This window comes from Thunnus maccoyii, chromosome 16, assembly GCF_910596095.1.
Source record: "Thunnus maccoyii chromosome 16, fThuMac1.1, whole genome shotgun sequence".
Lineage (NCBI taxonomy): Eukaryota > Metazoa > Chordata > Actinopteri > Scombriformes > Scombridae > Thunnus > Thunnus maccoyii.
The window spans coordinates 23,873,104-23,900,285 of record NC_056548.1 but is presented as its reverse complement, the minus strand read 5'-3'; the positions used below and the strand labels follow the sequence as shown (position 1 = coordinate 23,900,285).

Genomic DNA, 27,182 nt, shown 5'->3' with positions numbered 1-27,182 from the left:
ACTAAGGTCGTCTATGAAGCACATTTGGCTAAGCTTGTTGGATCGGCTGATTAACCTTTTATGTCCTTCAGATTAAGCATGAGGGCTTCCTACTTTTGTTCTAGTTGATACTAAAAGTCATGTCAGGCTACACTAAGTGTTACATGAAAAGAAACACATCTTTTTTTTATTCATACATACACGATTATTCAAACTCTACTACTGCTAATATTTAGTTTGGCCAGCATTCCTATCTTAAAGTGAATCATAATGCATTCGCATTGGTTTTTGCTTTCTAAGCTCTCAGCCAAACACCTGCCCCCCTGTGCTGCCTATTTAAACATGGAAAACATTGCTTTTACACAACCGCAGGCCCAAGGTTGTCAAGTAAATACCACTTTCATATTCCGTTTTAATACACACTCAAACATCTGGAGTTAAGTGAAAAAAAGGCAGAATAATTTGAGCCTAAATGTGATGAAAAATGAACATATATGAAAATGCCCTGCAGACAGCAGCACCATATAGCTGAAAGCATTCAGCCTACTTAAAATTCACTCTTCTGTTGCCCTCTTCATAATGACATGTTCTTGCATTAAGCTTTTTTTTTTATACAAAGCAGAAGTGAATGTAATAACCATTATGGTGATAAACACATTTAGGAGAGATTGCCATGGGGGCCAACTGGTGGATTATTAATCTGAGGGCCATGCCATGTATACGCTCATTCTCAGCAATAACTACATGGCTATTTCTTCATATGCACCCTTGATTGTCAGACAGCATTTACCATATGAGTATGGATGTTCTGAATATAAACTGTTATATCCAGCTGTAAAGTTATGGGTTCTTAATCCTGATCTCATATTTATTTAGGCTCAATATTCTCTTGGTCTTTACGTTGTAATATCTTGTTACATATTGACTTTGCATCAGCTGAGTCAGTCTTGACTACAACGCTAACATCTCAGCAGTGCAGGCTCTTATGGCTGCAGGCATCTTAGTGTTCATCTCCATACAGGATGATTAGTAGTTAGTCTCAAGGCTGGTCTACAGATTCAAACACAGCTACTAAGTGACTATTTTCCTGACTTCCTCCCCTCCAAAAAATATCTTTCAAAGAGTGATTGTCACCAGGTAGAATGTGACACACTCTCATTTTAACTGTCTCATGTTCTTGTTTGCTTTTCAACAAGCAGTGCAAGATTGTCTGCAGTGCAGTATCCATCGTCTTATGTTCTGGTTGCAGTGAAAATAACATAAATCATACATCTAACATGCTTTGTGGTTTGGTGACACATGATAAATTAGTCAGTTAGGAGAGGGTAACAGTTTCCTGTTATTTTGACCCATCATCCGTTTCTTGTAAGCCCAAAGCTCTAACAACAGCATTTTCATGTTACAAAGTGAACATGTTTTAATCACAAATGCTGTCACTCGATGGGAGCAATTTCCTGTGGCTCTGTAAAGTATGAGGTTGCAAAGTAATTGAATTTGGGTCATAATTAAAAAGTGCAAGGAGCCATGTGATCTCTCCCCCCATGCCTTTCATCTTTGTAATAGCATAGCAGTTTACGTCTGAGGAGCCAAGTTTTCATCACTGAATTTAGTAATTTATTGAGAGCTTCCATGCTTTATGTGCCATAGAAGGTACAGCAGAAGCCTTATTAAAGTATATGTGCAGTTTAATTTGACATTAATTAGAAGAAAAACAAATGGGTTGAGGAGCAGACATCAAGACAGCTGGCTAGGAGGAAGGGCATCCAAACTTACCACAATATCAAGACAAAATCTTGAAGACAGTAGCTAAAAATGTACTTTTTATTCTTCATGTAAAGAGCAGTTACTGTAGGGTGAGCTTCTGTTTCCATTTCTTCATGGAACATGCTTCCTTGAAGCTCTGATATTTTTCCCACCTTGCAATTGCAGTGATATTTCAATCAGCACAATATCATTAGACAGCACTGCAACTGTAGTCGTAACCTCATTTAGATCAGTAGTGGTGTAGGGGGGGGATGTGATTATAGAGCAGTATGAGGAAACAGACTCAGAGAGTCAACAGGAACCAGCATGACAGAGAATACAATGCAATATAACAGATTGAAGCATAGATAATGGAGGAAACTATAGAAAATGAAATTAGATGACAAAGGAGAGAAAGACTGAGAAAGAAAGCAGCTAGAGAATAACCCTGAAAATGATGGGATAGCTCTCTACGTGTAATACTTTTCTATCATACATGATGATTCTGGTGAGGACAGGATTATTTGTCACATGCATTATCTGAGCGCTGTGGTTTTGTTCGATGCTTGCATTGTTGGTTGTTTGTGAGCTTGTGATATATGAAGGTGCCACTGCTGCACTCACTGTTCAATAAGGAGCTATGAACAACAGCATCAGCAAATGCTGAAAATGTTGAGTCAACTGGGCCGCTGCTTTCTTTTTTGTTGTCACTTTTACCTCTGTGGTCTGTCACCACTCATTATTCATGGCAGTTACCTTACTGCAATCTATAGTGTCCTGAACAACCACTATAGATGTGACACACTCCATGCTACATGCTACATGACAACCATGCAGGCTCCAGCAACTATAAATCAATATTGTGATCAAGTGTTTGTTTTGGTGTCTCAGTATGGGGAACATTATCAGAATTAAATAATTTGAAGCCATCACAGCCGCCATGATACCTCCTCTGGTTGTCTAGTTTGATGCCTAGCATAACAAACTTATTGGTCAACAGATAGTAACACATAGTTTGTGTGTCAGCCACCTAGCTTACTCTTCACTACAAAGTTTTAGGGTTTTAGAGAAAATGTCTATCACAAAGCACCTAAAACTTTATTCCATCTTAGCATTGTTTTGCTAACTAATAGCATTAGCTACTGCCATCAACCGCCAAGTATGTAGCAGAAGCGTTAGCACCAGTACTACACCAGAGCTGCCCAGCTTGAAATAAAGAGTTGATATGCTTTCTTGTGAGAGTTCTGTGTATTGATATAAAGCCTTTAGGAGGTCTGTTCAGTTGTCTGAGCTACATTCTGCTGGTAGGCCCAGTGATTGATATGACCATCACCTCCAAACAGCTAGGTTGTGTTGTGTACGGATGGCAACACCTTGGGCCTAGTTTAAAGGTGTGACTATCTGAACAAAACTTGTGCTGCAGTGAGCTAGGCTTCAACTTTGTCCTTTGTAAAGTTTCATAAATAGTATGTCAGTGCACCCTCCCCGGCGTACTGTCCTCAGTGTGGACTCTTTGGGAAAAATGGAACCTCCTGGGTTCGCTCAGATAAGCTTATCTCACAATACAGGAGTCAGTATAGCCCCATTGTGAGACACTGAAACGACTGTTTTAGAGAACTTAAGGTTAGCTATCCAGTAACCTCTGTTCCCCGATAACATGAGTGGTCTGTCTCACCGGAAACACCCTCCTTGCATAAACTGAGAAAGACATGGGCTTATCTTGAATGATGAGTGACATTGTGTCAATCACTTCTTTATGGGATGCAAGGGGCTCTGCTTTGACGGCTGGCTGGGTAATGATAGAGAGGCTTCCAAGGATAACGCTGAGAGAGCATTCCCCATGTTGAGACGCCTCACCCACATTATCAGAGAACAAGGGTTACAAGATAAATAACCTCATTATCTCTGAGATTTTAGCAGCAGCTGACTGGAAAAGAAGATCTGCTCACACTGCTCTGGAAATTTGACCCAGACTGGCCAATCATGAGAGAGCCACAGATACCCACGACCCCCGTATGGACGCATGAAAAACAATGTACCATTTCAAATCAAGCTGTTAATATCAACTTAGCACTTATGAACTGGCAATGTACCAACGTAAAGTTAGCAAGAGAGGGATGCACTCTTATGATATGATGAATTAGTAGCCACAGACCACACACACATACACACTCTTGTATGGAGCCAGCTGGCCAGTCTAATGTAGAATCAAACAGAATGTGACATTTGTTTTTGTTTTTTTTATATCAGAGTTGCCAGCCTACACATGGATGGCTCAACATGAACTCCTGCTGCTCCAGATAGCCAGACTGACCCTGCTTTTTGAGGTTCTTCTATCTTAGTGGCACGATTAACTACTGTCTTTTTTTTTTTTTTTTTTCTCTCCCTCTAAACCTGGCGAGTAATGTCGGAATGTAGACGGGCAATCAACTGAAACAACCTGCCAATCAACAGTGCACAATGTGATGCAGGGTCCTGTTCCATTAGTTTGTTTGGACTCTTCTGCTTCATTGCCCCTCTTCTTCATAACACTGAAATCATTATCTATATAGTTTTGATTGCTTTTCTGGGACCTCACACGTGTAGTCATTCATGCACAACCTTTCAATCATTATTTGTAATGAAAAGACAACTTGTTTGTGCAGAAAAATGTGTTAAGCTCTTCTGCTTCTTTTTTATATTGGTTCTGCAGGGGGTGCAGGCAATGTTCATTTAGAACAATTTTAATGTAATTCTCAAAGTTGCTTCAGTGCTTTCTCTTGACTTTACACATTGTGATATGCTCCACTCCACAGATAGTTTATCCAGGGTGGGAGGTTCAGCAGTAGATGCCAAAGACTTCATCTCATTACAGGACTTTTTGAAGCATTGAACATCAGATGTGATTCCACATTTACTCAAGATAAGGCATTAGCAAAAACTATTAGTAAAACGTACAGCGCTGGAGGAGGAAGCTCAGAAATGGAAATAGGGGTTTTATTGAAGACCTGTCAGTCTTTTGATACATTGCCGTCATGTTCATCTAATACTGAAACATCTAAGTCATCTGTTTTCATCAGTCTTGGCATAGCCTTCACTGTTCCTTTCTTTATTTCTCGTATAAGTTCTTTCATAGTTTCTGATCTCAGCCTAGATGAATTGCTAATACTCCCTGTTCACTTTGACCTCTATTCATTTTTAGCAGAATTGTACTCAGTTTTGATTTAAAAGTCTGATTGAAACTTAAAATTCAAACTTTATGACATGCTGCAATAAGATATTTTGATCCGGTTACACATTCTCAGGTGTAGATAGATGAGGAATCTCAAAAATGCTGATGGAAATATGAAATCATTTATATGCAGTTCTTTCTGTACAGTGTCTTATTTCAATCAATAGTTACATGAGAAACCGTAGTTGGTGCTGAAAGTTGAAGCTATTAATTTTTAATCACTCCACAGCTTCTTCTTTTTTTATTTCTCCTTCTTTCATTTTAGGCCATTGCTGTATAAAGTGACTAATAAATGATAACCCTCTTAACTGTCTGAACTGTGAGTCATGGTAGCACTGCTACATTAATATTAATTTCAAAATTTTTATCCATATTAATTTCCCACAAAAGGTATGACTAACATTGAGTCAAGGTTTGTTATAACGGTGAAATGTTTTCAGTTGCACCTCCTTAACAAGCAGGCTATGTGTTAATACACCAGTACAAGTTTTAACAAGTGTCACCAGTGAGTGTATCTGTGCTTTGATCATCAGTTTTGTGATGGATATGGATGGTCCATGAAATTTAGTGGCAAGTCAACAACAGACCCAAAAGGCAAAATGAACTGAGTGAGTGAAACCTTGATTATTATACAACCCATTAAAAAAAAAAGCATGAGTCCATGTATGTTAATGAAGATCTAAGGTAAGGCTTGTTATTTAGTATATATGTGCCAATGTGAAGATTGGATTCAAGTAGCCATCTACTGAAGTTACATGTCTGATTGCAGTTATTGGAGCAGACAAACTTCCCAAGTTCATACATTAGAGTGGGCATCTCTGGCCATTCAGATTATGCACTCGGTGTGCGTCTTCGGACTTGGCTTTGCAGTTTTTATCTGTATTTTTTTTAGGCCGTGTGAAATTGCCACACTGACATGAATCCCTGGTGGACACACTTGCATCCTCTTGTTTTTTCATGCGGGTTTGTTTATTTGCTTGGGTTTTCTTTCATCCTCTGTAATTTGCTCTTGGCAGATTGTTCACTTTCTCAGTCACAGAATAATTTGCTTAGCACAGAAATTCAAGATAGCTGTATTCAGGTGTGACTCATCTGAATATACAATGGCTAAGGCTTGCTTTGAGGGCAATCGCAAGTTTTAGTCTGCAAAATCATGTAAAAGTCTCACGATTACTGTCAGCTAAACCCCTCTTTGCCAGCTTTAATGTCACAAACTGTCATTATGAAATTGTTTTGTTATTCAATGTCTGTGAGGCATATGTGTGATGAGACCAAACTCTGTCGTTTTCTGCGAATGTGATGCATAGTGATTTTTTTTTTCTCCCCTTCCCTGACAATTGTTTGTGAAAATAGTTTGGGACAGTGTGAAAAAAAAAAAGATCTTTTCAAGCTTATTTAATCCACTTTGGCTCAACAAATGCTAAATTCTGTCAAAAACGTGTCCCTAATACAAGTCGACCCTGTATCCCCAGCTTACCTCATCTACCTATCATCCTAGCTGCACGATGGCATAACAGATTTTGCTCTCAACAGATAGCATTCAAATGTGTCCTGTTTAGTTTGGGGAAGTGGCATTCATTCAGCCGGGCTGTGTCAGGCCGTTCAATCTAATCTGCACTTCTCTTGACATATTGGCTTACGTCTGTTGTGCACTACGCCATTTGACAGTCAAAATCAATGTGGCTTAAGTAGAGATCCCGATCCAGCAGCAATCACGGCAGCGCCCCCGCCCACCTCCTACCTCCTTAACCCCTGCCGCCTCCGTGCACACCTAGTCGTACGAATCATCATTTTCAATCAATTTCATCTTTCCCCTATGAAAAAAAGCCACTTCGATTTATAACAGCCGGCATGATCGAAATCTATGGCGATGTCTCTTAGGGGGTAAAAATTCCATTACCATGTAAAGCAGTTTCCATTTCTATCCTTCCTTCCTTTAGTTTTACTGCAGATGCATTCAACAGGGTACTTGGACTTTGGGCACGATTGAAAACCTTTTCCATTTCATGCACTTAGGCTCGAGGATGTGAGTTAAATGGCTTTGTCAATACCTCACACTGTATTTTGTTGATACCTTACACATTATAGGTTAATGTTTCGTCATAGCTACACCAGGTTATGTTTAACAGAAGGCCATTTGGATGACACAAGGAGATATTATTGATTTTAAACTCCCTTGATTGTTTGTTGTACTTCCTTCGTTTTTTGACCCAAAATGGATTGATTCACTCACACGTCTATTTGGAACAGGCCTATCTAGTTATTTTTGGCACAGTAAGGCAGCCAAATCTCAAACTAATCAGCTTTGACATTTCACAAATCTGTTCTGATTTTGACTAACAGAGAAAGTTGCTGATAGACACTCACATTTGCAGCTGTATCTCACCATGTTCAATATCTTTGTCGTATCAGCAACAGCTGTTGTGGAGCATTGTGATTTAACAGTCAGTCAGTGTGGATGGACTTCCATGAATGATGTGTGACTTAATCAAATTACACTGAGATTAAAGACATGCTGTAAGCTTTATAGACACAAACAAAAATATGAACAGCATGACCAATTTAAGCTAAGCACAACTCGAAATTCCTGCAACTTGGCAAACTGTTGACTGCAGAACTGCCTTCAGTGATTCCTCAGTGTGCTTTATGTGCCACAGCACCCCCTTAAGGCTGATTTGAACTTAAACCTAAAAAGTTCCTGTTGCTTTTTCTTCATATTCATCTTCTGATTCAATTTACCCTCTGTAATTGTTTCCGGAAATCATCAGAGACAGAAAGCTAACCAACCCAAACAACATGTGATGGGAATCACTGAAGCAAGGCCAATGAGCAAACAATGAAGACACTTATGTGATGTTCTCAGCATCATCTCTCAGTTCCGTATCCATTTTTTACATAAGATTATTTGAAAGAGATTGGTTTCTTTTCATTTTCAAATGCAAAATCAATCCCAGGACATATGTGGAACATTTACTACACACCCTAAAATGTATATTAATGCCAAATTCAAGAAAACACATTCTGTAGACTCTGTCCTCCACCCAACCTTTACCTCTGTCTGCTGAGTGTTTTTCCAAGTCCTCTTTATACTTCAACACGATAAATCCATAAGGCAAACTACCGCTGCTGGTCTAAGATGAGGAATATTTTTTTACAGAAAAAAGTCTTTATTTCATTTTCATATTTGAGACCATTTTATGTAGAGGTAGAAAATGTACAATTCAAGGTGGGTGATTATTTTCTGAATGACTGTAATTTGTGCTCAGAAGCAAAGAAAAGTAGTAGTCATCTACAAAACATTTTTAAAATGCTTTTCATACAGCTTGTCTCTCTCACATGGTCACATTAAACTTCAACACTTATGAGGACTTTTATTTGATTATTAGATTCCCTAACCCCCTAACCCTAACCCCCTAACCCTAATCCTAACCCTTAAACAAAACCTTAATTCTGTCACCCTGATATAAACCTAATTCTAATACATATCTTCATTATAATGCGAAGATGTGAGGAAAATAAAGTTTGCAAAGCCGTTGTCACTTCAGCCTGGAAAAAAGCCAGAAAAAGGCGAACTTGCTTTGAAGACAAACTGTAAACACGAGAACACCTACATGCTGTAAGACAGAAGTAAAGTTATTCTCCCTGTCTGCACCCGCCTTAATCTGGCAGTGAGTCTAACCAGGCCTCACAGCATGAGGATAACATTACCACGTTGAAAAGAATATGCAACATAGTTCTTCATGTACTGTTTTTCCTGGTGGATGAGACTCACAGCTAATGCGAACCAGAACCCACAAGACAAATAAGCCTTAATGTGGTTAGGTCATAAGAATCCTACATCCTCACTAACAAATACACACACACACACACACACACACACACACACACACAGGCATACACCAAATGAAAATGAAAAGAGCCATATTACCCAGAGCAGAGCACTAAGGGGAGCATAAATGAATAGCATTATGAAATGAGTATTGTCAATTGGCAGCAGAGATTAGTTGGCCTGAGCTGTTTTGTTTTCCATTGTGAAAAAAAAAAAAACATTTTCATCATGGGAGAGGCTTTCACCAAACAGGAGTCTGAACAAAGGTCAGGTGATTTTAAATAACTAGCAGGCCATTAGGACACAAAAGACCATAATTAGAATTAATAGCATTAGCACCACATTCAGATTAGTCATGTATATCTAATTCCCACATGAAGAATCTTTATCATTCATTTTCATTTTATTTATTTATATTTAAGACCACTGTGTCATGCATGGTATCCTACTAATTAGGTTTAAATGTTTGAGTGATGTGCTCTGGCAGCTCCGCTCTGATCTGCTCCTCAGTTAATCAGTCCTGTGAGTGCCAGCGCAGACGTAGTGTGATAAGACATAAAAAAAATAATTCAGTAGTCCAAGAGACTTGTGTACAATTGTACACTGTGAGTAGATCAGGTTTACATTGATCAATTTTAGAATGGATGCAGCACAGCTCTGTCTGTTTTATTATCAGTACATTAACCATATTCAATGCCAAGCACAAGCTCTTCTGTTTACACGTTTGCACCTCTGAAATGATGATAATTTGTTTTGTGTTTCACATTTTAATATTGAGCCCTTGCACCACTGTTTATCTAGAGCATTTTATGTTGCACCACATCCTCATAAAAGAACAACAGTATAGGTCTAAAATTCAGGCCGTCAGAAATGACCTATAGTTACGTTTACACCATCTAGCAATCCACTCTGGCTTTCCAAAACCGTTACATTAAAAAATAATGTTTTATGGTGTGACAACGCTGTGGTTAAGGTCTGGTTAGGTTTAGACACAAAAACCACTTGGTTAGGGTTAGGGAAAGATTATGGTTTGACTTAAAATAATCACTTGAAACATGGTTTATACTTCCTTAAAGTTACGCAACCTTTGTCATCATGGCAACAGTAAACACCACAACATTACGGCTTTTTTAAAAAATGACTTGGTTGGAAACTTGACACTCGTGGAGGCTAAAGGTGATCTCCTGCAGCAAGGCCCACTATCTATCCAGCCATCCACCCAACCCGCCTCCTCCTAAGAAGTCAAAAATGATTTTATCAAGTCACCTTATGCTGACGTCACTTCCCCAGGTCAGGGTTACTACGGCCACTAGATGGCGTGAACATAACTATAGGTCGTTTCTGCCGGCTGAATTTAGACCTATACTGTCGGACTGTGTGCTTGCATTTAGCTTATGCACAAGGAGATAAACATTCCTGTGCATTTTCAGTTTCATCATCATCACCACCATCATCACCATCATCATCATCGTGCTGAGTAGTCATTCAAAAAAGGCCATTTCTAAATTCGTTCTTCAGCCAAGCCAGTGGTGGCTTCATCCACACCATATGTACTCCGTCAGCAAATCATTTCAAGGTTATCAAGGAGACAGTAGCAGCCCTTATGTAGGGCTTCATTTCCTTTCTATTATGGGATATGGCAGGGAGCAGGTCCCACACTGCAAAGCTGTTCTCTAAAGGTGTACTGTGGTGCTATAACATCACCATCTGGCCAATACCTTCCCTTTACTCTGAGCAGTGGCTGTGGGAGTGAGATGGAGCAGGGAGGGTTTAGTGAAAAGGGACTGGAAAAGAGGTGAGATCAGTGAAAGCAGGGAGGATAGAGAGGAAAGGCAACGCAACATAAAAAAAGAAAAAAACATAAGAAGGGAGGCTGGCAAAGGTAGTAATGTAAAGCATTCTGAGTCAGAGCACAGACATTGGGGAAATCAGAAAAAGCCTGTTTGTGTAGTGGGCATGTGTGAATTTATGTTTGCTGTATTCTTACTAGCACAATTCTACCCAAACAAAGTGCAAAATAAACCCTAAAATAAACACGGTCGCAGACAATTTCCCAGTGCACTTGTCATAATCAAAAAGTAGAGAGCTCATGAGTTCTCTGTGAATAACACCACCACCAATGGCTGTGGCAGTTAACACCTTTTAAATGTACTGAAACTCTTCCACTTTGGTGCTCTTACTCTTTATATGTCTCTGTTGGGAAAAAATGTGGATGTCTGGGTATGAAGGAAAATATGAATACAGTGTTTTTGATCCCTCCGTTCCCTGTGTCTCCAATGTATCCGGTTAATGTAAGTTTATTTTCTAGTACATCCTGGATTGTAACGTCACGTCACATAAAATAATGCTCAAATAATACTGCACTGCAACCTACAGCCTGAAGGGTTATAAACACAAGAAACTGTGGTACACATATATATAATTGATTCATCAAAACCAGCTGGTGGACACATAGTCCTGACAAATGATCACCTTAAGAGGGTCTGCTGGTCAACTAAAGTGACCAGCAGACAATGAGCAACATTATTATCAAATTGGAGTCATGTTTCTGATCACCTGATCAACTTAACACCAATATTCATTCTCCTTTTAGCTCTGGGTTGATCTCCACCAACAACCTAAGAAAAAAATCTGGGATAGATGTTCAGCTTTCTTCCCTTGCTAGTCACATCACTAACTTTGTCTTTATCTGCTTTTTGGTGCTGGGCAGGCAGCATACAGTGGGTTTATCAGCATGTCAGTGTTAAATTCTGACAGATAATGAAACACTGAGCTAAAAGAGGCTGCAAACCTCTGTAGATGTTCAGAGATGGCTGATAATTCTCTATGGGTTTGTCACGATGAGCGAACACTTCAACATGACCAATAGTCATTTAATGCAATATCTATTTATGCTGTGCCAACAAAAACATAGAAGTATCTTAGCCGAAGTGAGGACTCAGCAAATTGATAGCCTCTATGTCGATTCAGTTGATAGCAAAATGTTTTTACTGCAGAAATATGTTTTTTTTTTTCTCTCACAGTTAAATACATTTACAGTAATTTAAGAAAGATTGGACAATGGAGAGACATCTTCTGTTTTATGTATATGGCATTTAGAGCCAGAGTGGGATCAGCATGATGTACTGTAACGTTACACTGTCAAAATCTGTTGTTTTATTTCTCTACTGTTAATGTGAGAGTCTGTGCAAACTGCGGTTAATGAAAACAGTGCTGCAACAGCATGATAGTAGCAGCAAAATAGTGGGCATTGCTAAAACAAAATAAACATATGTTGCAGTGCAGTGTGCAATGATGCAATCTGTTTCTGTGATGACATTTTGTACTGAAATACACAGAATCTTGTGCAGTCACTGAGTCCGTGTGTACAAATCAAACACAATGTAGTCTTTAACCAGCTGGTGTTGTGTACATGTGTCGGTAGTGTGTGTTTGTAGGTAAGGGGGGCATTCAAATTATACTTCCTCATTAGGGACGTAGGTATTTCCAGTGCATTCACTGCAGTATATGTGGTGTGTATGAAAAAAGAAAGGGATGGGCAAGAGACAGGGGGAGGGGAGAGAGAGAGAGAGAGAGATTGTTGATGAGCTCAGAGCCAAAGTGAAATCAGCACAATTTGCTTAATAAAATTAGGGACAGTTGAACTACACAAAGCCAGCCAGTGGTTGAGGGAGGACAGCATTCACCGCAGGACTGCAGTTCGCCTCCACACAACATCTTTACCTGAGTGTGTTGCTGTCTCTGGACCACACACCTGCTGTAATTGTGGTCTTAAATTCTAGGCGTACATCTGACTCCACACCAAACTCTCAAGTGAGGCACCACCTCGCACCTGGCCATCTCTAAACATCCTCGAGAGTCTGGGGTGGGCTCAAAGGGGGGCCATGCATCCACAAACAGTGGCAGAAAGGGACCCTCCCAAAATGGAAGGGAATGGGGAAGCCCCCATGTCGGCTTCCGCTGAAGTCCTGGACAGTCCCTCCTCCGAGGCTGTGGGAGCTCAGGCAGAGCAGGCCCGAGCTACCCTAACCCCCGACCCCCGCAGCGGATGTGGGTATTTCTGTCAGCCGTGGTGTCTGCTCATCGCACTGACCCTGCTCCTGCTTTCTCTCCTTGGCAGCTGGGCAGTGGTCCACCTCACCCTGGGGACCCACGGAGGATCGCCTTTTCGGGTGTCAGCCAGCTATGATCAGCGGATCCCACAGGATGACACAGCCACCATCGAGCCCCACTTCACCACCAACTGCACCATGGGTAAGTTGACATTTCCTTGTTCTTCCAAAGACAAATAGTGATGCTGCTTCTTTTGTTCTTTTATGTTTGAGTAGTGTGACATTTTGTAAAAATCTGAGAAAAATTACCTGTTTAAAACAAGTTAATTAGTCAGCTGAAGTTTTTTATATAGTAAAAATTCCAAACTTTCACTGGTTACAGCTTCAAAAATTCTGACCTTTTCTCTGTTTCATATCATTATTAATTGAATATTGTGGAAATTCAGGATGTATATCAGTCAAAATAAGCAATTAAATGACGTCTCTTTGAGTAAGCTGTGATTGATATGATACTGTATCATCATTTTTACCACTTCAGAAACTAAAAGATCAATCGATTGATCGATTTTTTTAAAAAAGAAACAAATCAAGAGATTTTCCTACAATGAAAATTATGAGTTGCAACAAAAGATCAAAGTGAAGTGGTCCCAACAAGTACAAACCAATGTACTAGATGAGACCCCTCTTTAAGCTTTGGTTTTCTTTGTGTTTCCTGTCACTGTATCTGTAATATGTACATAAACTAAATGCATCTCACATGTCTGCAAAGTGACTGAGTTCCCAAAGCAGCTCAAACATGTCAAACTGGAAATTGCACAGCTACGTTCTGTGTTTTTAACTTCATTACACCATGTTACGGAATGAAATGCGTAGACTGCTCGAGACTGAAATAATATCCTTCTCTGTCAACCTCGAAAGCTCCTGAAATTGGATTAATATAACTGATTCAATTTCCTCTGAGCGAGATGCACAAGCACAGCAACCATTGCTTAAACATTTCAAGTGTGCATTACTGAGGAATTATGGATACAAATCCTTGTTTCCTCTAACAGACAGATGTTTGGTAGGCAGAGAGGTGCAAATGCCATATCAGCCAGGTGCTGTTTTAATGGAACAGACTGTTATGCTGTAAATGAAAAAACCCAGATGTATTTTAATATATGTGATTATTTCTGAGGCGACTACGTTTTGAAATATGCAGTTTTAAACTGCCTCATTTCAGAGTTTTCTGTTTTCTGTGGGAAAAGTCACCCAATTTGTTTACCAGACCACATCTGAATCTGCTGAACTCACATAAAAAGGAATAATCAAGTAAAGGAAGACCAAGGCAAATGCTCCACCAGTAGCTGCTTATCATGGACTAAATTCAATCTTAAAATTGGCAACAGCCCTTTTGAAGAGATACCTACATTGATATATGTCGCTTACACAATGTCCTTACAAAGCTACATTTTACTGAAACTAGATTTGCAATCATATATTTATAGTAGTTCTAGAGTAGTTCTTCCCTGTGTTGATAATTTACACTTCAAATTTGACCAGACATCAGTAGTAAATAGGCTGATTAGATGTTGTGAAATGTTTGATTTTTCACTTACTCTAAAAATGCACTTCAGAGACACATGGGATAGCATACTGCGCTGTACTACAGGGAACTTTAAAACCCTCTTTTACACTAAAAAGCAGCCCCGGTCTCACTGCAACCTGCATGATATTGAAATGCCAGCATTTACTCTTTCACAGAAAAACTGAGGAACCAGAAAATCCACAATCTCTGTCAGTATGAAATGCAGCTTCAGTTTGTTTGAGTATGAGCATGGGTGGTTTTTCTCAATGGTATAAACAATGCTACTGAATGCAGTGGACACTTGGGAATATTTCCTTGTTATTTCAACAGTTGTTTCCCTGCCTGTCACCTATTATTATCCATCAGTCCTGATTTCTATCCAGAGATCACGGGCGGATCATTTGGACAAAAGACTAGACAGATGGACATTGTGAACAACATCTTCAAAGTCAACTCAGTGCACAGACAGCATCCGAGTAGGCTTTATCTTGTATTTTTCTACAAAACAAAAAAACAAAAAAAAAAACACACTGAGCATCTTAAATCTCCAAGACCTTGCTTTGAATACAGAACCACACAGACAGTCCAGCAAATGTAATCTCCTCTGTTCTTATAGAGGCCGAGTCATTTTGAGCTCTGCAACAATGGATTGGCTTTTTTGTTTGTTTAGCTGCAGATGAATGAGGAACATTGCTCAACAGGAAAGATTTGTCTAGCTGTAATTCTTTAAATGTGGTTCAAGTGAGGTGTTTGGACTGGAGATCAGGTCAGAGCAGTTAGTCACAGGGAACAATTCCTCATTTGATGCAGCTGAGTTTTTCACAGCTGCATGGCCAACACTGGCAACCTGATAACAAATCAGCAACACCTGACTCCCCCATCACATTATCTGGTTTTGGTTGTCAAATATGTAAATGCGTGTGTGTGTGTGTGTGAGAGAGAGAGAGAGAGAGAGAGCAAGAGAGAGAGTGTGGGAAAGAGAGGAAGACAGCGAAAGATAATAATAAATAAAGGACAAGGAGAGGGAAACTGAAATGGAGCCCACACAACACTATCACCATCACCTTCATCACTTTAACTCTTATCTAGTCCCAGTCTTAAACTTAAAAGCAAGTCTGGGACCTAAAGTAGTTTAAGTGAACTGACAGAATCTGAGAATTCCCCAAATTGTTCCCAGAATCAAGAGAATTTGCATGAGAGAATAAAAACCAAAAAACTCTGATAAAAGTGCAAAACATGGGGAAAAAAACAAAAAGATAACACAAATTCACACACAAACAAATCAATACAAGTCTCAATGTTTATCCAATGGTTATTTTGTATAACTGTCTTTTCCGTCACCGTAAGGACGGAGCAGAGCGGGTGTTGTTGCTCATGCAAATCCAGCTTCTGTTGAACAGTGTCTAATTGTTCTCAGCTCTGGGTTCACTGTGTGCCTCTTGCCAGGCAGCACATAAGCCGTAGCTGGTAGAGAGAAAAAGCACACAGACGTGCCATACTCTCCTCAGGCACCACCTGGTTCCCCAGCACAACACCCACTACACACATCCCACTCCCAAACTAAGCCCTAATCCGTCTCGGCACGCTCGCCGTGCGGCCTCACCACATTTCGCGGTGTTCTAAACCTCCCCCACTTTCCCCTCCAGCACCTGTCACAAGACTGGGCTCGAATTACCTTCCTTCCTACCTCACAGAGAGCGTGAAGCCGGGGTTCTCGATTAAGACTCTCAGACTCAGTTCCTGGCAAAGGCAGTTGTTAGTTTTATTTGTTCCAGGCCCCTGCACTCAAAATTAGCTAATTATTGCTATTAATGATCTGTATTGTCAGGTTTGGGTTGGATAGCACAAGCCTGCTTCCAAACTTGGGTTTGATTAATTGTATTTAATTTGGTCCCAAAGGTTTGAAGTTTCATTTCACCAGATAGAAGAAGTCTGTGGACACAAAATTGTCTGTATTTCTCACAGGAGCTGTTGCATAACAGTTTCCTGCAGACTTGGAGGAATTTTGTAAGAAAAGCACGATTTACTCTAAAGATTCTCAAATCAGTGAGAGAGAAAAATGTGTTAATTATACTTTTTATCTCATACCTCTTGTGCTGCATTATTACTTGTCTCTTGCGCATGTCTACCTTGAGACATACAATTAAATATAAACTAATAAAAATATTAATAAAACAGCCGAAGTCATAATTTCCCCAACTTACTCTTAGCTGATTTAAATTCTTCTAAATCCAGTTTGATTCTTAAGATCTTTTGAGTCTGAATTGGGAATTTGACAATGTCCATTTCAATCCTTTTAGCTGTTTTCTTGAGCAGAAAGACGCCGATTACTCAAGCCAGTGAAGTGCGAGGAGACATAGTCAATACAGGATAAATAAATGGAGCAGTGTCTGACTTCTTTCTCCATACCCTTCCACTTTAATTAACTCATCAGTCACAGGGCCAACAAGCAATCCAATTTGTTGCCTCTAAAGTGACTTATGTGGTTATATGCCTATCTCTGGAGCTCATCCTCCTGACAGGAAGTTAGAATCCTGCCTTCTGCTAGTATTTCACGGAAGCTCGCAGCGTAAACCTACAGAAAACATAATTATTCAAGCGCAGCAAACCTGTCAATGACACTCTTAACCTCCTACAGTTTCTCAACCTGGAAGTAAACAGAGAACACTTTGATGACTGACAAGCTCATTACCAGATTGTTACGATAGCAGATTTGACTTCTTGCTCTTCCTCTGTCATAGCATACATGGCGGAAGGTCACATTTACCTTAACGCTACTAACAATGTTTGCTCAGTGAAGAGCACATGTTGTATTTGTGCTCATGTATTACGCAGCAAACTGTCACAATTCATTCCAATTGGACATGTAGCTGAGACAAGGCAGCAGTGAACCCCCAAGGGAATTTGAACCAGTGACCTTCCCTTCCCTGGCCCATTTCCCTAACCATTACACCGTGATGCTGCAGGCCCTTAATGGAGCGTTACGGCGAGTCTATACTTTGCGATTAGGTACACAGCAGCGTGAGGGTGTCCCTAGGCCCATCAATCACTCACGGCCCTGTGGATTCAATGAGGGAAATGAGTTTAGAGAAAGCTGGTGGAGTGGACAGAGTGTTAGACATGTGGATGGATGGGTGATGGTGTTTTGCAGGAGGAAAAAAAAAAAAAGCCATTTAGTATCATAGCTTGAGACTGAGGCTTGATTTTAAATATGCTGAGCATAAGCCTTTAATTGAGTTTTCAGTTTCACTTAGACTGCATGAATAAAATAAACTCATCCCAGGAGTGTTCGTTATTGGGTAACAAGCACAGTCTGATAAAAATAAAAAAAAGTATATATTCAGCAAAAAATAAACCCCCCAACACCGTGACAACAGTGCAAGAGTGTGTTTATAAGATCAAAAGAATGTCAGATTTGTAGCAACTTTATAAAGGTTGAGAGATGTCATACAGTGAGGCAGTGGCCCATAAGGATGAGTGATTCCTTTGTTTTCCGTCAGTCTCATAAAGACTCATCAGCTCAGGCAGAGCTCATCAATCCATAGATGTACATGTGTGCAGGATGAATAAACTCAAACGAGTGTACAAACCTTGTTGTGAGCTCAGAGTGTGGGTTTTCTTCTAACACATCCTTGCAGTGTCTATTGGATCAGCACTTTTAATGGTATTCTGCTCGGAAAGTTTTCAGTAGCAGGAACAAACTTTCAAATTAAACTTTTGAGCTTCTAATTAATACTAACTGTTAGATGCCTCTGGCTTAAGACACTAAAAGCATGTTTAAAATGCACAAGGCAACTATCCATCTTTCAGTCCACAGCTCCAAATACTGAATTTGAATCTACTATTTTGTCTAATAACTTAAAAATGTTTCTTTTACTTCATATGTGTGCAAGAAAGGAACATTTGGAATTAAATATTCAAAATTATACTAAGTGTGGACAGAAAACAAATTCAAATTTTCAAACACAAGGTTCTCATGCACCAAGGCCACAATTCATCCAAAATCTCCAGGATTTGAAACTGTGGTTTGGTGTCTGTTCTGTCTGATCTTAAGGAAACTATGCACTGTGTTTGGCCACTGACCACACAGAGTTGATATTGAACTGTTCATTGATCAGTTAGGATGAAATGTGAGCTCTCCTTGGTGCTGAAGTGAAGTTACTGCAATCATAAGTTGCATTTTCTTTTTCATGTCCATGTTTTTATTGCAAGTATATCTCCTGATGAGATTGAAAGACCATCTGGATCGAGCTGTACAGTTGGTTATTGTGTGCATTATTACTTTGGGCTGGCAGCTCTACTTATCAGACCTTACACACATAAAAACACTTTTATTGGTTGAGATTTTGTTTTCCTCTTAAATAACTAGAATGGCAAAATGTTGGTTCCATGGGTAGCGAGATACATGTAGACACACTTAGCCTGCTGCTGTCTATTATTTTTGTCACATAATCAATTTAATGTATTGCACAGTATTTATTAAAAAAGGCCTACAAAGAGAACTCCATTGCCTCTGTGCCTGTGTATTTGCCCCCCTTCCCCCTTCAGTGTGCTCAACATTTGCACAATAGACATTATTTCTACCAAAGGAATGAACTGCGTCCATTGTACATGCAATAGGTAATGCATCACTGGTGTTTGAATTCCCCACTGCAGGAGAAGTTAAAGGAGTTTAAGGAGGAAATAAAACAGGACTATGGTGCAAAGAGAGTACCCTTAGGAAATGAAATAAAATGTTTTTCCTGAAACAGAAAAAGTGATAAAATATCTGCTGCTCTTAAAAAGTATTCATTAATTACAATATAACATTTAATTAAATGGGTGCAAGCTTTTGGGGTCTTTTTTTGTGTAAGGTAACATTTGCCTGTAACTCTACATTGTTAGCCTCAATATGAATCTAGTAAATTGGATCTGTCCATCACTTTCACTGCATTCAAATATTCCGTTTTCAATTCAATTCAATCATCACTGATGATGTGTCTAATTCGCACCATCTGGTGTTTCAGGAACCTAATTTGTAGTTATAAAATATTCCAGTCTTGAGAAATTAATGGGGAGTCTCATTGTTTGGAATGAATAGAAATATCAGGTTACGTGTTGATTGGATACCTTCTATCCATCCTGTACACAGACAGAAATTAAAATGCTTTGTTGAGAATGTATCTGACAGGGTCACCACATGCACTGCAGTGCGGAAATTCAGGTCTGGAGGCCATATTGCCAACCTGAGATAGACCACATGTTTTAGAAAACGTGACATAACCTGTTTTTATTTATTCTTTGTTTTTAATAACTTCAGTTTGGGTTTTACTGTCTGCCTTGAGGGCCTGGATTAAAAAACAGATGTAAGAAGTAATTTCTAATCACATATGCTTTTTGCATCTCAGTTTCATAAGCGCATTAAGACAAATTTGTAAAAACAGGCGCTCTTTAATTTTTGGCCTTTAGGAGCCTTACGGGCAATCAGCATTTCATCTACCTGCCAGGCGTCGTTGGAGGTAATTTGATGGATATTTTTTCTTCTTATTGTGAGGTTCTGTGGGTTTTCTTATCTCTCAGGACAAACTATGTCCCTTTAAAGCTTTCTGGAGATCACACATTGTTTTGGACCCTAAGAGAATGATCTATGACAAGAACGCCGGAGCAAGTAAACAACAAAAAAACACAGCTCATCAATTAACAGCAGACAAAACCTGCCAAGACAAGACCCTATCTGGCAGTGCTAAGCTTCATCTTATTCTACCTCTAATCTCTTGCCTTAGGCCTTTCCGCGAGCAGCATCCCCTCAACATAAACTGGCTTTCTGTTACCGGCAACTTTCCAAGGCAATCTACACAGGCAGTTTCATTTTAAGATATTGAGCAAGTGTTAAATGGCCCAGGGCACCAAGTAGAGTGTTCTCAGCATACATATGCCAAATGGAACAGATGTCTAAATCAACCCTGACCTGGCAAGGAGGAGGAAATTTCTGGATGTTATGGACTTAAACATCATTGAAGAAAAGTCTGTTATTAATATACAGCAAGCCTAAATCTCATTTCGTTCTGTGAAGGGGACATTAGTACTGAGAATGCTGCCAGGAAATACTTATGAGAATTATATTACAGTGTAGCTAGAGTGTGATTTCAATGTATGTGAATGTTCATCTGTTGTAACTGAAGTCTGTTACAGAGATTTATTGTATCCTATGACCTCTACTGACTTCAAGCTACAATATACCACTTATATAAACTTCAACAACATTATGTCCTTCAAAATAAGCCTGTGACCCAATCATTTTCTAGTATTCTTTTTACAAAGCAGTAAAAATCTCCTTCTGAGATGAAGAAACTAAACATTTACACCACTTTCATATCGGGAACCTCACACTTAGTGCAGCGTCTTACTTTGTCGGTAACAATGTTTAAGGCCAGAATAATCAGATTAATTTGAACCAAATCCTAATGTTACCATGAATACATCACTTGAACTTAAACAATATCCACATATTGTGCAGAATGTCTAGAATGTAGAATAGACATCAAAGGTATTATTTGGCTTTTCTATCTCTAGCAGTCTGCTCTTGTGTGTGCCGCTGTCTCTCCAGCAGGGAGCATGACAGATAGTGATAGTGATTGGGCAGAGCTCTGACCAATCGAGCGTGCCTGTGTACAGTTAATTGAATTCATGAGCGAATACTTCTTCTCCTGTCGACTGTCCAGTGGGAAACTCAGCTGCATCCATCTTCAGCATCCCGGCCGCTGTAAATCTCCATGAATATGTCCAGAGTCTGCCTTCAGTGCGGTGGCACCTCCCCTCCCCCCGCGCTCGGGCCTCTTGGGATTTTCGTCCCGTATGACAGAGGACAGTCCTCCATGACAACTTGTCAGATTAGAGAATATAATAACGTGCAGAATAGGATGAATGCATTCTAACCACTGCTGAATTGTGTGCTAGACTTAATCGAGTCTGTGGAAGTGTCTTTTTCTTTTGTGTTTCCCTTTTTTTTTTGTGTGTAATTTGCAGTCATTTCCATCCTCTGGACACACAAAGCACAAGCAGATCTTCCTCAGACTGTTTTTGTGTTGTTCCAGAGCGCACGCAAGGATTTCAAAATATGACTGACATGCTCACTCATCTGTAGAAAAACAAAAATCATATTAATTTCCATGTGAGTCTACCCTCTCCATGACTCCACAATGTGTTGTTGCAGCTTTATTTCAACACGTCTGTCTGTATTCAAATCCACAAGCAATCTCCACAAAACCATAGCAAAAAGTTATTCAAATGTCGAGACAAACTGCTTTGCATGATCTCATGATATCCTGCAGACTGAGACATCTCTATCGGCGGAATCTTAAAAAATGCGATATGCATGACACAGTTATGCAAAAATGCAAAGATGTTCAGTGTTGAATTGATTTCAGCTTGTGTCGTCTGTAAAAAGGAATCACTACCCCCAACACTTATCATTTATATATACAGTGTATATACTGTGCTGTATATATGTCATGTATTATAACACTGACCTTCTTTTCCTGACTTTATATTCAATATTCATTGTTTTGGGGGGTTTTTTTTGTTTGTTTTTGTCTGAGCATTGTCCTTGATGATTTTTTTCATCGTCATTAATGAGATGCGACAGATTTGACTGTTTTTACAGTCTTAACAGTGCTCCACACTACAGTTATGCAAAAAAAAAAAACAAAACCAAGATGTCAAGATAAATTTTTGTCCTAAATTTTGGCTGTCATTTAATTCCTGTTTTGCTCAGTTGTTTTGCTTTTGATCTTGTTGGTAAAGTCCCTGATTTTCATCCTGGAAGCAGATGGCAAGTTGAAAAATTGGGGCAGCTTGGCTGGTCATCTGATATATTGGGTTTTCTGAGGAGGAAGAGGAAAAACAAAACTTTAGTGAAAACACATCTTTAAAACATGCTCAACTGACATTTGAAGACATGAGACAGATGTATTTTTACATTTATCAAATGGGTTTCATTTCCATAAAGTTAGATCTACATATGAAGTTCATCATGCTGCTCAGTTAAAGGACATGTTCACAGTTTATCAAGCCTGGTCAGGTTCCTATATGAACACTGAAACAGATGTTTCTTAAGATTGTGAATGTGTTCATACTGACCGTTAGAAGATCCCCTCCTGATGTGCTTTCAGTGTAAGTGATGGGGGCCAAAGTCCACAGTCCTCATTTTTTGCAAAACTGTATTTAAAAGTTTATCTGAAGATAAAATGAGGCTTCAGCTGTCTGGGTTAGTCAAATAAAGTGGATATCTTCCAAAGTTACAGTCTCTTTAGTAAAAACAAATCCCTCTTTGTGTCTCAACGGACAGTCTCAACAAAAAAAAAGACAATTTGGCACTAAAAAGAAAGTAACTTTGAAAAATATTCAAGTTAATATGAGCTGACGCCTCATATTAACTCCCAATAAACTTGAATACATTTTAGCACAGAAGGAAGCTTGTGGATTTTGTCCCTCAGTGATTGTTTAAATGCATCATGAAGGGATCTTTTAATAGCCAGTATGAAGAGGAGGAATGATTACAATGAGAAACCTGTGTCAGTGTTCATTTGAGCATCTGTCTGTTGTTTTGAAACACACTTAAAACTGTGAACGGAAAGCAGCACATGATCCACATTGAATACAACAAGTATATTTTAAGGCATTTAGAGGATAAAATTGTGTACAGTATCTGTTAATGTGAGTATATACATGTTCTACTTGTCTTTTGTCTGCTTACTTGTTAATTGTTTAACAATGATCCACTGCAAACGGGCAACGATCAATGCTGCTACCCTGCACCTAACAGACTGTGACTGATGGCTCCCTTTCATTGGCTCCTGACATTTAGACAAAAGCAACAAGACTGAGTACAGTAAACAACAGGATTCTGTCTCTGATTGTCTCTTCTCTTCCTTCAGCTTGTCCTTTGCAACAGAAGATCAAAGTCACTACAGACCTGCAACTCTGATGCAGCAAACTCTTCTTTTTTTCTTAATCTGGAATGAAACTCATTTGTTATGAAACCTTGCAAAGCTGGAAGTCAATAATGAGAAAGTGAATGAGATGCTTTTGATATTTTGCACAGACTTTTATCACAATGAGCATTTATGAAAAGCAAAGACAAGGAGCCTCTTTGGTTAAGAGACTATATGTGTAAATGTGAAAGCTTCCTGTCCTACAGCGTTTATTTCTGTGTGACTGAAATACACCATCTTTGTTGATCTCTGAATAGACTTTGCTTTGTTGCTGCTTGAAAGGTTTCTTTTAGTTTCTTGTCTTGTGAGTTTGTTTTCTTTTCTTACAGCTTTCAAACATGCCATATACATCTGAAACAATACTCCATTTAACATTGTCAGCAGTGTATCAGGTACAATAGCTTCATCTAAATGAGCTCAACTACTGCACATCTTCTTACATGATGTTGTTGTTTTATTACTGTGTAAGATGAGACTTTCTTTGTCAGTGTATGTTTAGTTTTGTAATGAAAAGCAGTAAACAGGGACGCTAATTGTTAGCCATTTAGCTGTATCCGACAACGGTTCCCGTGTTTGTGCATCTATTTTGTCATTTATCAGCAGCTGCTGTGCCCTCAGTCACCTATCCAGCTCCTCGCCACTCATACATCATTCCCCTCACAAAGCCAAACCAACCCCCCCGAGCACACGGATAACAAAACTCACTTACTCCCGCAGGCAATTCATCCCCCACTGACCCACTTGTTTTCACAATCTGACAAGTGTGATTTAAGAACTGCGGTAGGCCAGGAGTGCAGCGACCATGTCTAGCCACACTTACCTGTTCCACAAAGTGACACCACCACTTTGATACTTTTTACTCGACTGTCATCAAACTAAGATAAATCGATGAATTTACATACATTGCCCAAAGGTTTCAGTGTACTCCAGATAACTTTTTCTCTCCTGATAAATCGTTCTGCTCGCGGTGTCAACATTATACAAGGAGGAAGCCACTGAGCACAATGTATGCATAATGCATGTGTTGAGCATGACTGAATACACATAGCAAGACCACATCTGCTGTATACCCACACAGTTGGTCACAAACAAACAAGCCTGTGCTTCCTCTCATTTGAATAAAATGGTATGTTTGCCTTCTTCTGTGCTCTGCTGTGTATGCCACGTGTGTGTGTGATACTGTAGTTGGATGCATGTGAACACGTGTGCCGTGTGTTTGTAAAAAAAAAAAAAAAAAAAAAAAACGAGATGCTGAAAGACGATTCATAATGTGCAGTACAGCATTGATGAAAAAGGGTATTCATTATCAAAGTCATTTACTCAGGCTAACATGATTTCAAAGAATCTGAACTGGGTTACTCACTGACATGTTAATGTGGCTCTAAGGGCCTTCCACAATAGTGGACTGTGGGATGCCCCTGACTAATGTGTTTTTGTCCAATAAAAAATGCCTCCCCCTCTTTCTAATCCATAGAGTTGACTGTGCCAGTTTCCCACTGGGCCTTAAGGTTTCTCACAGTGGAGAAAAGGGAAGGCAGAATGCTGTGAATCAGGCATAGCTGTGAAATTTCAGCCCTCTACTGCACTATAATTAGACAGTAATTCTGTTAAGTGCTGTAGTGTCATTATGGACACTTAGTACTTTATTTGTGTAATGAAACTTTTTTTTATATTTCATATTTTCTGAGCAGGTTGTTAATTTTACTTTTGCTTTAGTTTCAACTGGCACACATGTTGAATTACATCTATCACACCCACAAAGTGATGAATTGTGAACTAGATCATGTATGGCTTATCTTAAACTGTGTCTGCATCAAAGCTGCTAAAGCATGCAAGCAACATAAACTGTTTCATTGAATGCTTTCATTTATCCATAACAGTAGCACAAACCACATTTATCATAATTAATTCCATCCACTCGCAGTAATATTGGTTTATCCTGGTTGTTGCCTGGAGAGTTTAGTAGCTACAAGTAGCAGCAACATCCAGATTCAGTGGTAATATTGCTGATTAATAGTGTTTGGCAGTGTTTGTTGTTTTGTTCAATTCCTTCTGACACATAAAATTATGAACATTATGTTGATTGGTGCTGTATTTTATCTTGTCCTGCCACATGTTTGTGAGCCTGTCACCCTGATGTAAGTCTGAGCTGGAGAAGATTAGCACAGAAGATGTCGTATCACGTCACACCCAAAGCTACGCCATCCGAAAAACAAAGAGTACGTTCATTACAAACTTCATGTTAAAATTAGTGTAGCATCAGTGCCTATCTAGTCAACCAACAGCGATTGCTCCTCTCCTGTCACGAATTCCAACGTTATCAGACTTCCGACTCCCAAGTTCGTCTGAATGGAGAACAAATCTGCATAATACAGATCAAGGGCAAACTACAGTAAGCGGAGCCAGTCACTCATGATAAAAATCACTTCTCGTTTGTTCCTTATGAGAGAGGGGAAAAACAAGATCCCCATCAGCGGACCATTTTTTTGTTTTGCTCTCTTTACTGTGATCAGCTTCTGATGATTAAGGTGGAGGTGAGCAGTCAGTTTCCACAACCGAGATATCACCTCTCTGATTTGCATAGATATGCAAATGTCCTGGGTTACAATCGAGTTGTTGAGACTGGTGATATAAATTGGTGTCTGTGTGTGTGTCTGTGCGTGTGTGTGTGTGTGTGTGTGCTCCCTCCCCTTGTGCTACCTGCTGCAGTATCTAGGTCATTGTTTTTGCCGCTTGTGTACTTGTCTGATGGATATGTACTGTATTCAAAGCCAGATGTTTACGCCGCCTCGGTCAAGTTATTTATGTTGGAACAGGCAGTCTGGATGTCATACAGGCTTTACAGTCAGGGGTTATATTAGCCTTCATCACTGACTGATGTCGTTTTTTTGCTGTAACTATATTTTCTTCTGTTTGTAAGCTTTCCCAGAGTCACTGATTTGTGTTTCAGTGTCTGACATCTAGATCTCGCAGCAATACTCAATAAATAAACTTCGACATAATCTGGAGCTATTTTTCCTCGGCTCCAAAAGTAGATTTTTTTTCTTGTTTTTGTTACATTACATTTTCTCATTTCACTGCAAACAATCAAATTACTTTCTATACTCTGACTGCACTCTGGCAGCATTTGAGTTTGCAATAACTAACAATGACTGTGTGGGGTTTTTTTTCCTTATTTCTCTGCCCAGCATCCTCACCGGGCCCTAACATCACACTGGAGGGCCAGTACCACTGCCACCAGGGACCCGGGATCCCACTGGACAAGCTGTGTGACTTCAGTACAGACTGTCCGCTCGGTGATGACGAAGGCGACCTATGTCGTGAGTACACGGTGACACAGGAACACAAATGAACACAACCGTCGCTCACGCGTCTGCTGTCCTGCCCTCATCATTGGATCAAAAGCGCCCGGCTGTGAAGTCGGTCATCCACACTGAGTCGTCTTTAATAAAGCAGTTGCATCCTGCCCAACAGAGCAACAACTGAGCGCCTGCGTGAGCTTCCCTGACACAGAGGAGAGGGGGAAGGCAGGGAAAAAAAAGGCAGTGGAGCTATGCTTGGCTAGCATTTCTCACCCTTGACATATTCCATGGTTGTTATTTCTATCTCTTTGCACATTTGTTTTCTGCTTTTCACGAGGCCTAGGAGGGACACTAGCCAAGTACGCTGACATCTTATTCACAAGTGAAGTCCCCCAAGGCCCAGCTGTTTGTGTGTGTGTGTGTGTGCGCGTGTGTGTGTGTGTGTGGTGAGGATCTTTCTTTGGTCCTACCCACATGCATGTACTTGTACATGCATTCACACTCTCTTCACAACTTCTAGACACACA

The 27,182-nt window shown here is 39.7% G+C and overlaps 1 protein-coding gene across 4 annotated transcripts in view; it reads left to right on the top strand.

Moving 5' to 3' along the window:
• Positions 1-27,182, top strand: part of alk (ALK receptor tyrosine kinase) — a 352,978-nt gene that overhangs the window by 272,975 nt on the left and 52,821 nt on the right. For all 4 annotated transcript variants that reach the window (XM_042387785.1, XM_042387784.1, XM_042387787.1 and 1 more), the window contains 2 exons: positions 12,883-13,016; positions 26,542-26,673. In XM_042387785.1, coding sequence (XP_042243719.1) covers positions 12,883-13,016; positions 26,542-26,673 — 266 coding nt within the window. The remainder of the gene's footprint in view (positions 1-12,882; positions 13,017-26,541; positions 26,674-27,182) is intronic.